We start from the raw sequence: 16,280 nt of genomic DNA, 5'->3' as shown, positions 1-16,280 counted from the left end.
GGGCCCCTGCTTAAAAAAAGGGATGGGAAAAAAAAAAAAAAAAAAAAAAAGTCACATGCACACAGTGATAAAATAGGGTCACAGAAGACAAGAGGGAGAAGAGTGATGAAACGGAAGCAAAATAATGTATTCCTGATATAAGCAACTGATGGATTACAGATGATGAATGGTCTACCTTAAACACTTTTCTTATGCCCTACCAAGAAATGTTCTTGAACATCACTGCAACATAAATGAGCCAAAATAAATTAAATCTAATTACAAATCAAAAATGAAAGGTAGAGTGGGATAAAGAGCACAATAAGCTATGTTAAAAACCAAGGGAATGAGTCTGTGTCCTTCAATGACTGCTTTCAGTCTGTGTTAGGTTCTGTAGTGCAGATTCCATTTTGCAGCTGCTGCAGTGTTAAGGAAAAGGGGTTTGGTATGCTGGTACCTGTAAGGGCAGCTCACCGCCTCATGTATGACCCGTTAAGTGACTGTTTGGGCATCTGTGAGTTCATGTACCCATGATGCCCAGGGCTGGAGTACATCATGTTGCTATGAGGACTGGCCTGCATTGACTGCTGTGCATAAGGCTGACTTCCCATCATACCCATTTGCATTGGGTACTGAGGACTCTGATTCATATATCCATGGTTGCCATGATAGCCACTGTTCATCATGGACTGAGATACACGGTAGCCACTCATGGCATTGAGTGTGTTTACTGGATTGACATTGTAAGCAGGTGCTGGCATTAGATTGACACTCATATTCATTCCACGCTGCATGGTGAGAGAACGTGAAGGAGGTTGCATGGCCATAGCCTGTGGAGGTGGGGCGTGGCCATACAGCTGTGGGGGGTGGGGCCCAGAAGAGGCTCCAGGAGGCAATGCAGATACTTTGGCCCGCATGGACATGTGAGTTTTGCTCGTCATCTGTGTCTGTAGCCTTTGACCATGTGAAAGCCCCATCTGCCCATTGGACATATTGCGCTGGAGAAGTGGTGGGTGCAAGTTCATAGGGGGAGGTGTGAGATTTGCAGAATGATTCATTGTTGTTTGGGACTGTGGGGGCACAGAATGTGGACTTTGGGTAAGCTGCACCATGTTGCTCAGGGGAGAGGAAAGGGAGGCACCATTTGCATAGGATGTTACGGCCTGGGTATGGCTGTAAGGCAGGGAGTGATTCATTAAGGTGTTTGTTAATTGCTGAAGTTTGGCAAGGCTGAATGTGGCAGTGGGCTGTGGGTAGTGCCCGGATCCAAAGTCTCCTTGACTTATTCTATCGTAAAGCCCACCAAGTCCACTTCCACCAGTTTCTGGCATATCTGACAATGTGAAACCTTGTCCTGCCATTCCACAAGGAGCAAGTTGCTGCTGTTGGCCACTACTAGGAGGTCTATCTACTGCACAAGCTTGCGGAGACTTAACATTGCAAGGGCGGTTAGGAGGGGGAGACCCAATCATGCTGCAGTTATTGTTCATTGTAGGGATCTGTTGTGTGACAGCACAGCTGCTCTGCGTTAAGTTGGCCGATGTCATTCCCCCGCTATATGTGCAGCTGTTTTGCGAGGGTAAATTACTTCCTCCCATACCAGAATCATAACTGTTTGGATTATCATAGGTTTCGGTGGTGCTCTCAATACTCCCCAAGTCACTGAATCCACTGTCCACAACCTGCTGTGAGTGATCAGATACTGAGGATACATCCATCATTGGACTAGCTTCAAGATTTTGCAAAGATGGAACAGGCATTGGAGTCTGATCAGGGCTAATCTGGGCATAAGTATTCTCCAAAGAGGGTGCATTGGGGCTACATGATGACCTAACAGAATGACCTGGATGTGAATGAACAGAAGACACTGGACTGCTGTGGGCAGACTGAAGGCAATCCTCTGTTGCACTTGGTGCTGGGCTATGGGCATAAGTCTGCAGACTATGACATGCTTCCTGGGTCTTTGAACAGTCTCTATATGCCTCCTCGTCTGCCTCACTTTCACGTGTCAAAGACTGCACGGCTTGAGCAGTTTCAGAGTCAATATCTAATCCACCCCCACCTTCGCGAGGTAGCTCGGGAACTACATCCTCTGTGAGAGGTTCACCAGGACCAACGACTTGCTCTGGGGTTTCATGTGGAAGTTCATTTTCTTCAGGTGCCTTTTCAGCCTGCTCTACTAGAGTATTGTTTGATACATCTGTCTGTGGTGGGTTACTATTTCCTATACCAACATCTAAAAAAGCCTGTTCATCCAGGGATGCTTGGAAAGCTTCCCCTTGTACCTCTTTCATTGATGGATCAAAGTGGCTTTCATCTTCATCATCTGCATCATGATCCTCATTATGAGACTGCTCCTCTTCATCTTCTTCCTCTTCTACTGATGCAAGATCTTTTTTCTGCTCAGTCCCAGTATTTTCACTTTTTTCTTCGAAAATGATTGGCTGCTTTATGTCTTCCTTTATATCTTCCTCCTCCTGCTGGATGCCACCCACTTCTTCTACCTTCTTCTGGTCTTCGGCTTCATCTGTTTCATCCTCCTCTTCAGCTCCTTCATAGTCCTCTTCTATATCATCTTTTTCTTCTTCCTCTTCTGTTTTATCCTTTGAATCTTGATCGGTGTCTTTTTCTTCATCCTCGCCTGCTTGATCTTTTTCATCTTCTGGTCTTATATCTTCATAGTCTCTCTTTTCTTCTTCATCTGTCTTTTCTAGACTGGTGCTACTTGGACTCGGTAGCTCTATAAAAGAGGCTCCAGCTTCTTCAACACAAGTTTCATTTTCTTCAGTGGTTTGCAAGATATCTTTGTGATGAGCGTCATGTCCATCTTCAGCTTCCTCTTTAGCCTCCTCAGTTTGGATCTGATAATCTGGCTCCATAGGAGTCTCTGGTGGTGTATAGAGATTGAGTTTAAAGCCAGCTTTTTTATCCACACTATGCTTTCTCTTAGATGGCCCTCTTTTAACTCCTTTAGGCCATCCCTGTTTTCGCACAGGCTGACATGCAGTTTTTTCGTGAACTTTATTGTTAACCAACTCCTCTGAAGAGGGTTCTTCTACATGATCTGTGTGGAAACAAATATGTAATGATTAGTAATAAATAAAAGCACCTATAATTAGAGCCAAGCCAGAAACAACTACAAAAACGTACAAAGTGTACTGCACAATGAGAAGTAAACATACAATTTCTGCAGCTGAAGAATCACGGCTGGTTTATGGCCGTCTAATCCCCTGGTGTACAACCTGTGGCGCAAAGGCCACAAGCAATCTACTGGTGCTTATTGTGGGTCCCAAGACCACAGGAGCTAGTAGTGGGAGTGTTTAATTTATAAAGGGTGGTAATAGCAGTGATCTATAGCAGTCTTGCACAACATGTTGCCTGCTTCTCCTGCAACAAATTTCAAGTATACCCATTCTGTAAACATCTCCTGTACTATGTCTACAGTTCTATTTGAAGCAAGTTTACCGCCTGTAGGCCAGCGGGGGTCAAGTGGGAATCCATTACAAAATCGGTTTATCAAAGTGAAAAACATAGAAGTATACTACACCAAATAAATAATGTAAATAAAGAAATGGCTCTATGTGACAACCACCCTAGAGAGCTTTAAAAGGAGTTGTCACATGACTGAATAATTGCTTGGGCTGTACCTATGCACAAAACAAAGAACAAGCTAGTAACTAGAGAGCTAAAATTCTAAAGCATAACCAACCACCCAAATGTAAAAGTTTCCCATTTTGGGTATGGTAGGACAATGTTTGCTTCCCCTTTGTATTGATACAGCTCTCAGTGAGTGATCCTAGCAGGGAGATAGTTTTCCACCCCTGAAATGGCTTATTTTTTTGGCCTAAAAAAATTCCTTAGGACAACCTACTAGAGCAGTGCTCACTAAATGGCAGACCGCAGTCGCCTACCTGTGCTGGGGCCTATGTTTTCACTGCCAGCTGTAACCAAGCACAGATTCTTTCCACCCCCAACCTCCCCCCTCCAGTCATTGGCTGCTAGGACTGATGGCTTCCTAGCAAACAATGACGTCAGGCAAGCAGGGCCAGCTCCTCCTCAACTACAAGTGATCAGGCTGTTGTACAGCCACCAAGATCACTTGTACTAGGTTGTAATTGTGCAGTCCCCCCTCTCGCAGTGGTTTTCGGGTCCCCTGTTCCCCTGGAGGGGTCCAGGACCACAGCACACAGTGTCAGGACGTAGAGCGAGAGCAGACTGTTCCTTGACTTGCTTTGTGATCACTGAAGCGATGAAGTGCTGCTCTCAGCTCTTCGTGGTTCAGCTGTCAGAAGCTGGCTGAAGTGGCGGGTCCTCTTTATGGAAACATTATGGTTCTCCAAGACCCCTAATGTCACCTAGGAACCCCCAGAGAAGCAGAGATCTGCTTCACCAGCTTCTGAAGCTGGAGAGTGACAGCAGAATGCGGAAGTGATGTGGTATACATCACTTCCTGCATTGGGGGACCAGAGAGGAGATCAGAGGGAGATTGTGTACTGAACTCCTGCCTGGAGAGAAAAAAGAGAACCTGTGCATTAAAGGTGTTTTATTTTCTAAGGCAAAAAAATAACTGTACAATTTTTGCAGACTTTGCTTACGCCCGAGTCTCAGATGTAAAAGATATATACGGTATGCTAAATTTCAAGAAGATTGGATAATATGTAGAGGTTGCACACTTTGATCTGTTTTGTAAAAGTAGGCAAAAAATACGATTTTTCAATGTTAATTACTTTTATAGGGAAAACTAGAAATCACAAACTTAAAATACTACCGTATTAAAACTATACACTAAGATTAATATGTAATATGATAGGCAAAACATGTGTTATATTAATCAACTTTGAAAGATGCAATCCCTTGTTTTGTTCGCTTGATGACGACTTTTCTGTGATGCTCGACTACCCTCAACAAGAATTGTTTTTGTTGTTCATCCCTGACCGATTCGTTATACTTTATCAGAGCAATTCCTCTTTCTGCGGTATCATTGACAACCTTAAGAGCGTTCACATGGCTTCTAAGAGAATCACTGCAGTATTCTGTCACGTCGTGGATCCCAAACAATTCAAAGAACGTCTTTGTTTTATTAGTAACGAAATGGCTCAGGTCTTTTCCTTCAAAAACCATGTTTTTACCCTCTAATCGTTTCACTTCCTTTTTCTTTGCAGGTTTGGTTTCTAAATTTTTAGTCATATTTTCCTTAACAGCCTGAGTAATAAGTTCATCCAAAAAAGCCAATCCTACGTTTGTTTCTGACAGATACCAAAGGTGTCTCTTAGCAACTGTGAGAGCACATTTTTTGACGTCTGCATCTGCGTAAGTGCTCAGAAGCTGTAGCATATCCAAATCATTCTTTGGAGCCCATCGACTTACAATTGCCTCATGCCAAAAGCGAACATATATGAGGCTGACAAAATGTGCAACCCGTTTCATTCCTTCCAATTGTCGTTGAGGAATATTCAGCTGTTTAGTGAAGAGGACAATTTTAAGTGCATAAATTGCCTATGCCATCCACCTTGCTTGATGCAGTGCCCCTGGGATCCTGAAACTGAAGTCGTTTTTAGAACAACCTCCTAGGTACAGGAGTGAGAGTTGTAATAACTGTGATAAAAGTGATCAATGTGTGCAAACCACTAAATATTATCCAATCTTCTTGAAATTTGGAATATATATCTTTTACATCACTGAGACTCGGGGCGTAAGCAAAGTCATATGAAAATCACATCTTTGGAAAAATGAAACACCCTACTGTGCGTAGTAAAAATATGTAGAAAAAATTATTTTTGCGTTTCTTGTTGATATAGGATTACTCATAGATAGAACTGATGCCTTTGTTTTAAATGTACGGTAGAGGTAATGCTTAATCCCCCCAAAACTTTTTTTCTATATGCACATTGCCCATTTATGGAGACCTGTAAACTCAGATTTTTTTGGACTCAATAGTAGTTGATCATAGGTTCATCCGACTAGCATAAATGTGAGCCATATAATGAGTTGATGTTAATTCAGGTAGTGCAACCTGGGCAGTGGGACACACCACACTCCCTGTTGCACGTCACCAAACAATCTTCACATATGGATATTATAGTATAAACGTCCAATTCAAGACCTCTAGGATCAGGATTTGTTGGAATTTGATTGCTGATGGATAGTCAGAAGTTCATCCAACATATCATCAAGACTGACACGGATGTGTGTCTATAATAGGATAATATTGATTCAAGCAGTGTGTCCTGGGGAGTGGAATATATCACACTCCCTGTTGCACACCACCAAACAATGTTGACATGCAAGTATTTTGGCAAGAAAGTCCTTGGACCGAATGTCCAACATCTACAAAATGAAATAAAGAGCAGTCCCACCCAAATTGAATGGAATCCTCTTTATTCAGAGTATATATCAATCCAAGCATGGAATAAGTCCAAAGAGGTCTCCCAATATCACAGATGAAAGGGTATGATAAAAAGTGTTGTCCATGGATAACCTCAAACACTTAGCATGAACGGCATCAGGTACTACCGCACAGGTATCCGCCATCTCAAACCTGACATGCTTCGCTCAGCAACGGAGGTTTATCAAAGATATGCGGCTAGAATATGAAAGGCTTGGGGTTATATTCATGGGTACATAATGGAGAAAAAGAATGAAATGAATGTAATTGCAATGAGATGATTTGGTAAACAATGAGAACCCGTGAAAAAGACATGACTGAGCAACATCAGCAGTACAGGAGGAGGTTATTTGTAAAAAAAAAAACAACTAAAAACCTCCCACTAAATAAGCTGGCTATACACTTTTGTTTCCCCGTTCAACCCATGGAGCTTGATTCTCCATCCACGTTAAACAGTGTGGATGGGGTATCCCTCCTAACAGCATCTGCAGCCGTCAATATATATCTGAAAAGCGGCTGCAGCTTATTTCAGTCCAGCTCCTTTAGCAAAAGACAATTGAAAAATCATCTTTGGTCAAATGGAGTGGTGCCAGCAGGGCCACCCACAGCTCGAAATTCCAGCCGAGTAAGCAGGACTTGACCAAAATGTGAGCAGTGTAAGGCTAGTTATAAACTGAGAAAAACAAAAAACAAAACCCGTCAAAGTTTATGTCTGGGCAAACAAACGAACAAGAAAATAATCAGTACATCTCTGCACGATATGCACATTTCCCTGTGTTCTGTCTGTAAAAGCTCCAACTACAGAAATATACCTGTGGAAATTAAGGAAGCTCTTACATTTTACTGTACTGAGTTGGCAACGCTGTCACTTTGTATTGAAATCCCAAGAAGTGTTTTCAGCTCTGCCCGAGTTCTGGCCTGCAGGACTACTCAACACATTACGTTTATGGAGTAGAGGAACAAGGGGAAGTGTTGTGTAGTACAGAAGGGCAAAATCTCTTTGCTTGTCAAGATAAAACAACTATTCTTAAAAGTGCCAATAGGCCAAAGGTTGGCAGTTGAAGTTTGACTAAAGACAAAACTTTTTTTAGATTTTGAGTGGTAAGGGGTTAAAAACATTGTCAGGTTTTTACCGTTGTCTGTGTCCCTATTAGGAAGATTCTCTAAATTGTCCTGATCACCAAACTCACTGGGAATGAAAGTGAGGGTAGATCTCAAAATTTGATTTGCCATGGAAGTGAAATAGAGGGGCATTGTTCCAATGGGGAAGCTCCTGCTTCTCCAATCTAAAGGTGCCCATACACCTTACAATTATCTTGAGATTTTTGTCTGCGATTTGCGTTTTCATCAGAAAATCAGCCAGTTGAAGGGAAGTGCACAACCTCAATTACTGTACAACTGGCAGATTTTCATCTTTCAAGCAGGCTAGAAAACTTTGTCTAATTGTACAAAAATGTACAAGTTAGTGGCATTGTTGTACAACAAAATCTACAAACTACACATGCAATGGAAAATCAGCCAGCAAAGGCACTGTGTTGTCAGCCCACAACATGAAATTAGCTGAATGCTTTTCTTGCAGGACATCAGGTATTTTTCTGTCTTTACAGGAACAAAACATGGGGAGATGTGCAGCTATTGTAGAGATGTATTAAGTAGAGGTGCACTGAAATGGAATTTTGAGATCGAAAAAAATGTTTTTTTCTAATTTATAAAAAATATTTTATTTTTATTCTTTTTACTTTGCTGTCGGGGGCTCTGGGGAAATACCAGGGTCTAAACAGACCCCTGATATTCCTTTTTGAAATAGATAAAGAGATTGAGGACACAGAGGCTAAATGTCTTTCTGCAGCCCCTTTTATGATTGAACAGGAAAGACTCTACACTGAGGGCTCTTGTCCATTCATAAACTGTGGATATAGTTACTATGTCCACAATCATGAATGAACAGGAAATTATGTAGAGCACTTCCTGTTCATTCATAACTGGGGACACAGTAAGCTTACTATGTCCTGAATTTACAAGCACTCAGCGATTAGCTGATCCCTGAGCACTTGTAACCACTCTCCATCCTGACTCCTTCAACTGTCACAGAAAGCTGAGCGGGTGGTGCGGGGGAAGATAGCTGTCATAGTAGGCCAAGCTGTCTCCATCCTGAGTCTCCTGCGACACCGCCGCTGACATTGCTGTCCTCCCTGCCCGGCTTCCTGACAGGTTTTCTCCTCCCTGGTAGATGCTGTTCTGTGTCAAGGAGGACACAGAGCAGCGCCCAGCGAGGAAGAGAGAAACTATGAATGCACTGCAATTTCGGCCACAAAACGGTAGCTTCGGCATTTTGGACAAAAGTACAATTTTCGGCCAATATGTTTCGACAGCCGAAATTTCGGTGCATCCCTAGTAAGTGATGTTATTTTTTTCTTGTTATTTTACCCTGATATCCACTTCAATACAAACTGTTGAAATAGCCTAATAAATAAAAGTCAAACATGCCATATGCAGATTTTTGCCTATTATATAGTCAAGGGTGACACAGTCTGTTATTTATTCCATATCATTTCCAAAAATGAAAAGATATTTGCTACAATATAAACATACATCTAAAAAATATATTTGTATGGTTTCAGGATTCTTGAGGTATCTCACAATTACAATATTTTATTTATATTACATAAATATAACATAAAACAAAAATTAAATTTTTACTATACATTTCTACAGCAAAATACGTAGCGAAAAGAGGTGGAAAAAGCGACCATTTCATCATCACATACCCATGAGGACAGTAATACACACGAGGACAGTAATACACACCAAGAGAGTTTAACACAAGTTGATAGTTATTGGACTGAAAAGTTTGTCTCTTTTGGATATTATGCAAAGCGATTAATGAAGACAAACTTGACTATGGAAGGAAGAAGGAAAAAGCAATAGCTTTTAAAAAATATATTGTAAAAATTTGTTTTTTGTTATATTAATAAAATATTGTGATTTTATATGAAATATGTTTGACATGAACTAGCTTGGAGGTACCTCAAAAATCCTGGACCATAGAACTATATTTTTTAGGTGTATGCAATTTGTTGGGATATGATAGCTATAAAAAGCTTGCACATGCGCTTCACTTTAGTAATATACAATAAATGTTAACATACTTGGACATAGCTCTTCCATTTTGTTCATTTTTTCGGTTGCTGTACTGTTGGGTACCAGTTGTTGGTTGGCTCGCCTGCCATTGGTTTCTTTTTGGTCCACTTCCTGTTGTGGCTCAGGGCTGCTCCTGTCAGAATCTTCAAATGGCTCATTTAGCACTTCGGTGGTCTCAGAAATAGTCTCTGTTGTGACACTGCTGTTAATTCTCCGCCGTTTTCTCCCACGCCTCCTTCTGGGTGTGAAGGCACTCTGTCCAAAAGTAATATGGATATTAATATTTATGAAACACAGTAGTGTTGCCTATTTAATATAATGAATTCTGAACATAAAGATCTGTAGCTAACCATAGAGGGTTTCAATATTGCGTACATTCAATTAAGTAGACTCTAATGGGACAAACATGGATTAGGTGGTCAGATGACACTAAAAGCAACTGTGAGCAGAAAATTGTAAATACGCTGGTACTTGCATTTCACAGAACTCAACCTCCAGCTGACTGCCTGTCACATTTACTTTCTCCGGAAGTGTGCTGGAACCCCAAAACACTGGGAGTTATGCAACAGCTCTGCCTGACATCTAGTGTGTCTCAATATTGGCCAGTGAGGCTGCCAATCACAGATAGGCCAATGCTGAGGCACAGGAGGCCTGCTAGAACCTAGGACCTTAGTAGTTTTATCCTTATTTGCATAAGAGCTCCTTTAATTTTGAAGCTCTGTAAAGGAACGAATGGATGATGTGCGGTACTATAAGTAACAATTTACCTTAAATCTATTTTTTTAAGAGACATTTGTTCAGAAAAATATGTATTTTTTATATACATTATCACTGTTTAACATAATAGGATTTTTGTACTCATCATTGTGTACTTTGCTTGTAGAGGGGTAGAGGAAGTAATTAACTGTCAAGTTATATTGCCACCTACAGGAGTAGTGGACACTAACAAAAAAAATTGCTGGCCAACCCACAATATACTCTCCTACTACCGGTATCCTCAATTTTGTAGCAAAGCAGTACCAAAAGCATCATCAAATACACAGAGGGGAGGGACTGCAAAAAAAAGATTTTACACTACAAAAATCCTATTTTTTTCCCCTCTCCCATTAAGGGAACATACTCACAGCTAGTGAGGAATGACATGACATGGGAGGAAGAAAAACGAAATAGACCATAACAAGGAATCCCCTGCTACTGCCGGAAGACTCCTGAATAAGGAAACTAGCTTGCTCAGCATTCAGATGGCCCTAGTAATCATGGAATTTACCTAAGCATGTGGGCCACTCTCCCATGTCCTTTCACATGTGTGTGGTGGTGTTCTTGCATAGAAACATTGGCATGAGGCTAGATGGACATTGGAATGAATAAATGATTGAACAAATGGATAAATAAGTCAAATGTATCCATTTGTTCAATCATTTATTCATTCCAAGGTCCATCTAGCCTCATGCCAATGTTTCTATGCAAGAACACCACCACACACATGTGAAATGTATATGTATATTTAAAGGGCAGTAGCGCTTCTTTGATCTGTTTTCCATTGTGCTTGCAGGGTCCCTCTCCCTGTTTGAGGAGCTAGCACGCCAAATTTTAAACGCATCAATCCATCTTTAGAGTAGTGCGCTTACTACATTGGTTGTTTTTTTGTATCCCCATGTCCAGAAGCAGGCAGTTGAGGAAAAACTGTCTTCTGGAAGGTCACATTGGAAGAGAGGAGAGCAGACAGGACTAAAACAGAAGATTTGAAAAATTCAGGACCCAAACTATCTCTCTGGTTAAAACAGGTTCACCTGTTCCACCTTGATAGGAAAGGCACGTCCGTGCCTGGATATTGTCCAGCGCTGTTAGTACTTGTCCAGGAAATGATCCCACGATACAGGAAGCAGTACACATTCTGAACTGCAGAATGAAGCCCAGCAGTTTAGTGTTCACCAATAACAGGATCTTCCATAAAGTGAAAAGAGAAGTCCTCGCCAGCTCCAGAATTGGAGGACTGATTTTTCAGGGTAGAAACTACCTGATGATCAGAGGAAGACTATTTAGTCTGCTCAGAAAACTAACCCAGAACAGCACATGGAAAGGCTGAGATGGTCTAAGAAGGGACTGGAAGAAAAGGGGGTTCCTGGGAGGGGGTGACTCCTCAACCCACAAGTCTCCTTCCACAGTCAAGAGCAGGTAAACTCCCTAAATAAGGGAATGGGACATTCTGAAAAAAAAATGCTCTAGACTCTTCTACTAAAGAACCATTTAGGTTTCGACTGTCTGCAGGTGATTAAATGTTTTCCTGACGATACAAGATCAAGCTGATTCTTGAAGATATTAGGGTCTTTAAGAACACATTGTCCCTGACAGTGACAAGAAGGCACTCGTTCCACCTGACTGTGAAAGCCAAAGGGTTCCTCTGGGAATGGACAAGGATGGTAGATCTGATGGATACTAAGTAAAAAAGATGGCCTTCCTATCCCAAGGGAGGCAAACATTTGTTCTGGGAGAGTGAACAGTGGCCATACTGAGATACAATACTGAACTGACAGGAACTAGGCCAAAGACTTTGGGGTCTGAAGATACAAGGGAACAGAAGTAGGTCTACTAATCTGTGACACAGGAAGGTAGAGGGTGAGGAGCTGAAGTGAGTGCTGATAGTAAGGGATTGGTCTGTAAACCCGAAAGGACACTGTCTGCACCTGAAGAGCCAACTACCCAAGGGCCTGCAAGGATTAATAAATGTTCACCCAACTTTGAAAAATGCTGGTGCACCCTTATACCTTTACCACCCTTTTTCTTGTAAATCTGGTCTAATAGCAGAATACTGTGATACTCATCAGGGATAGACTGCGGACCCTGAATCAGAGATCTGACTGATGGCCCGGCGACCTCTAGGACTGCAGGCAGATCAGTAATAGCCTTTGTAGGGCAAGACGTGGAAACAGTCAACACCTGCAAGGAACTGGATGAATTTGGCCACATTCTAGCCTGACTGTAGTAAAGAACGTGGACAAGTGGCCTCATCCAGCGGAGCTAAGGAGAACTTCGATGTGGATGTAGACCCTTTAAAATTTAGGCTAACTGGATTCCAGATTAAAGACATCAGTACCTTTTAGAAGGCACAGAACAAAGATCACCTGAAACTGTTATGGGAGTATGAGCTGTGGTCACCTGTTGTAGCAGGACTGTGCCATCTGTGTCTAGAAACAGACATATTCCAACCACATGGCGGTAATGCAACTAAACTTAGGGTATGAGGCAAGAAGTCAAGTACTCACAAAAACCCAACAGCTGGTGGCCAGTGAGGGTTGGATGGCTAGAGGTGACCAAAGTCACTGTAGGTGGGCGGCAGGAACGGACCAAAGATTGAAACTCCTTGTGGCTTTTTGCAAAGCAGGAGAAGGGAAATTTATCATTACTGAATAACAGGGGAGTGTAAAGCACGTGTGCAGCACTCAAACCAAAAGGATAATGCCAGCAGTTAGTCCCTAAGAGTTAACCTCTTCTGCGGTAAAACCATCAGAAAGCGGAAAATTTCAAAATTTGCTTAGTGGAGCCAACAATTCAGAAGCTCCTAGTGCTTAGTTCGATCCGCCGATTTACAAAGCATGTCTTAAGAGACAGGGCAATCACTAAAGCAATGCAAACAGCTCTGAAAGGTTGCTCTGGATAGCTGCAATTGTAGAGACTAGCTCAAGCAGTGATATAGTGATAAATCTTGCCGGGTGTCTGTTTAAACAGCCCCGATGCTGGCGACGTACACTGTACGTCGTCAGTCACGAAGGGGTTAAAGAGAAAAGAAAGAAGAAGCGAAGAAAAAGGACACTAGCAAAAAATAAGATATGTCCGGAGGGTAGAAGGGCTTTTCCTGGACTGGCCTACAATGTTTTAAAAGGGTCCCGTAAAGGACAAAAAATATATGCAGATTAGCTCTTGCGAGTGCTCTCAGTGGTTCAGTTTAATTCCCTTGCCTCTCTCTTAGCAGCTGTTGAGAAAACATTAGCTACACAAAAGTGTATATTATTGAAGCAGATTTTTTTTTCATATTTACAAAAAAAAAAAAAAAAACTGAAAAGAGGCTTCTTTCCCTTTAATTGGTAAATGTCACTGTAAATTATAGTCATCTATTATGAAATGCTACTCTGAAAATACACTGTTGTTTCCTTTTGAACCACTGATTACAAAGAGTACATTGAAGCATTATTGAAATGTTTATTTTAAAGCTAATTTTAAGTGAATTGTTATACTTTCACTAGGTTTTTGTGCAATATGTTCATGTTTCCATACTGCGCAGTGTTTTGTAGATTATTATACTAGTGACCATGTTTAAGTCAAACAAGTGTACTGACAACTAAAATAAAATTGGAGTTACGTACCTGGTAACTCTGTTTCTAGGAACCTTCCAGGACAGCATTAGAGAGATAGGCTCCTCCCACCGGAACAGGAAACACATCACCCACACTTAGAATAAAAAGGAGCACAAGCCTAGCATGCTTCAGTTAAAACATAAGAAACGAAGGATACCATATTGCAACTCGTTCATAGAATTATAGATACATATACACGTATATACACCCATAATGATACATAACATTACATTGCCTAGCAACGCATAGTAAATCAGTCCACCATATCGGGCGGGAATCCCTGCTGTCCTGGAAGGTTCCTAGAAACATAGTTACCAGGTACGTAACTCCAATTTTCTCTAGTCACCTTCCAGGACAGCATTAGAGAGGATAAGCGAGCACCATACTCACAATCAGGGGGGGGGAACCACAGTATACAGGGCTTTTACCCGAAAGCCTGATCTTGGTTGACCGTTACGTCAACTCTACAGTATTTGACAGCGTCAAGAGCCTGGACCAGTTAGCCCTGCTCTGGTGTAGCCCCTGCACGCTTAGCCCCTAAAGAGGCCAAGCGAACGTCCGCGCCTAGTAAGGCTGCTTCTACCATAACTGATGTACTGGTACAAAAGGAGGGAACTGCCCTACCATGCGTTCCATGACATATTGCACTATTGCCATAGGAAAAACCGGGACTGGTTTTAATACAAGTTTTCCCTGTACATATAGGGTCCCAAATCGGCAAAGTGTACATTTCGCTAAACCACGGCTACTAGCCAAGCAGTTTTAAATGCAATAATTTTAAAGAACATGCTTCAATTAGTTCAACGGAGTACTAGGAAAGCCCGTAGGACTCCGTAATTATATCCACACAGCAGTGACTAACAAGTGGCTATAACCATGCACCAAGTATAACTTGGATGATCATACCAAGGCTGAGCTTCATAACCACATCATAAGTGGTAAAGCCTTCACCAAAGCAGAACACCGTTATCCTGTAGAGAGCATAGTTACATAACTATACAAAGTATGAACTCAGATGATAATACTGAACCTCAGACCTACACAGCGACAAAGACGCCTTATTAAAACTGTCATCAGTTACCGTGTAGACGGTTGGTTTAGATATACGAAAGAACTCAGATGTCTCCCATACTGAGATCCTCAACACATCCCAACCATGATGCCTTACTGAATCGAGCCAAGTTCCTGAAGTGTAGCATTACCAGTGCAGGTAGAAGGGACACAGATGATATCCATAACCACCTCTTGAGCCACAAAAATTGGTTGCTTTGTAGGCAGTCTAATATGCTCATACCCAAGGTATGCATAGGTAGTGAAATTCATAACACGTTATGAACCAAAAAAAATAAATAAAAATAAAACCCCCCCACCTTTAGCAGCCAAAAAAGGTTATACCAGGTACGGTATATAAGCACCAACAATGAATCTATGCGCATATACTGATACTCAAGGCTGCCCTAAGAACCAAAGATATTTCCACAAAAAAAGGAAAGTTGGTTGCTTTTGAGGCAGACTGATGTGCACATACACATTGAATGCCCATACACTGAAATTCAAATTCATAAATTCAATTAAGCAGTAAGTGGTTATTCCGGACCCAGTATATAGGCCCTAATAACAAAGTTATGCACAATACTGAGATTCCCAACTGCCCTATGAACCAAAGATGTTTCTACAAAACAAGAACTTTAATTGCTCTAAAGGCAGTGTAGTGTACTCATACACGTAGTATGCGCAGATACCAAAATTCATAACTATCTTATGAAAAAAGAAAAATGCTTCCACTGAAGCAGAGGATGGTATATGGGGTCCAGAAGGCAAACCTAATGGAAAAAACTTAAGGCGTACATCCTACCGAGCTTCAGAACTGCCCCACGGACAGATGAAGCTCCCTCTAAAGCGATAATGGAGAAAGTATAAAAAAAACACCCCACAACCAGATATGAATCAGGACTGAGATCCATAAGTAATGAAGCTTTAAAGAAAACAAATTGGGTGTTTTTAGAGGGCATATAGTATTATACTTCAATACCGGTACACCTAACCCCCTCCTGGGCCAACGCTGTTTGCCCTGAGGCTGCAACTTGCTTCTAATTAGAGGCAGTATAGTAATACTGAAAACTAGGTATACCCCAATACTGAGATACATGACCACCCTAAGAACCAATGAAGCTCTCTCCAAAGCTGAAACTTGGTTATATTGGAGGCCGTATAGGAACATGCCTCACTACTGGAATTCATAGATCGCCTCCTGAATTAATGCTTATACTAAGCAGTAACCGGTTATTGCTGAGATCGTATAGAAATATTAAATACACCAATGCATTAGGTATCAATAAATCTTGGACGTCATGACTTAGTGCTTCCTAAAAGCGGATTCCACATATTGTCGGGAAATTACCTACAGCTACAACAAGCCACCG

The 16,280-nt window shown here is 41.6% G+C and overlaps 1 protein-coding gene across 1 annotated transcript in view; it reads right to left on the bottom strand.

Moving 5' to 3' along the window:
• Window positions 1-313: 313 nt before the first annotated feature.
• KAT6B (lysine acetyltransferase 6B) overlaps window positions 314-16,280 on the bottom strand; it is a 56,075-nt gene continuing 40,108 nt past the window's right edge. Inside the window, exons 15-16 of the mRNA XM_018558152.1 lie at window positions 9,514-9,760; window positions 314-3,055 (exon numbers count right to left, since the gene is read on the bottom strand). Coding sequence (XP_018413654.1) covers window positions 450-3,055; window positions 9,514-9,760 — 2,853 coding nt within the window. The 3' untranslated portion in view covers window positions 314-449. The remainder of the gene's footprint in view (window positions 3,056-9,513; window positions 9,761-16,280) is intronic.

The sequence above is a fragment of the Nanorana parkeri genome, unplaced genomic scaffold (assembly GCF_000935625.1).
Source record: "Nanorana parkeri isolate BGI_ZX_2015 unplaced genomic scaffold, ASM93562v1 scaffold322, whole genome shotgun sequence".
Lineage (NCBI taxonomy): Eukaryota > Metazoa > Chordata > Amphibia > Anura > Dicroglossidae > Nanorana > Nanorana parkeri.
This window is presented reverse-complemented; position numbering and strand designations above follow the sequence as displayed.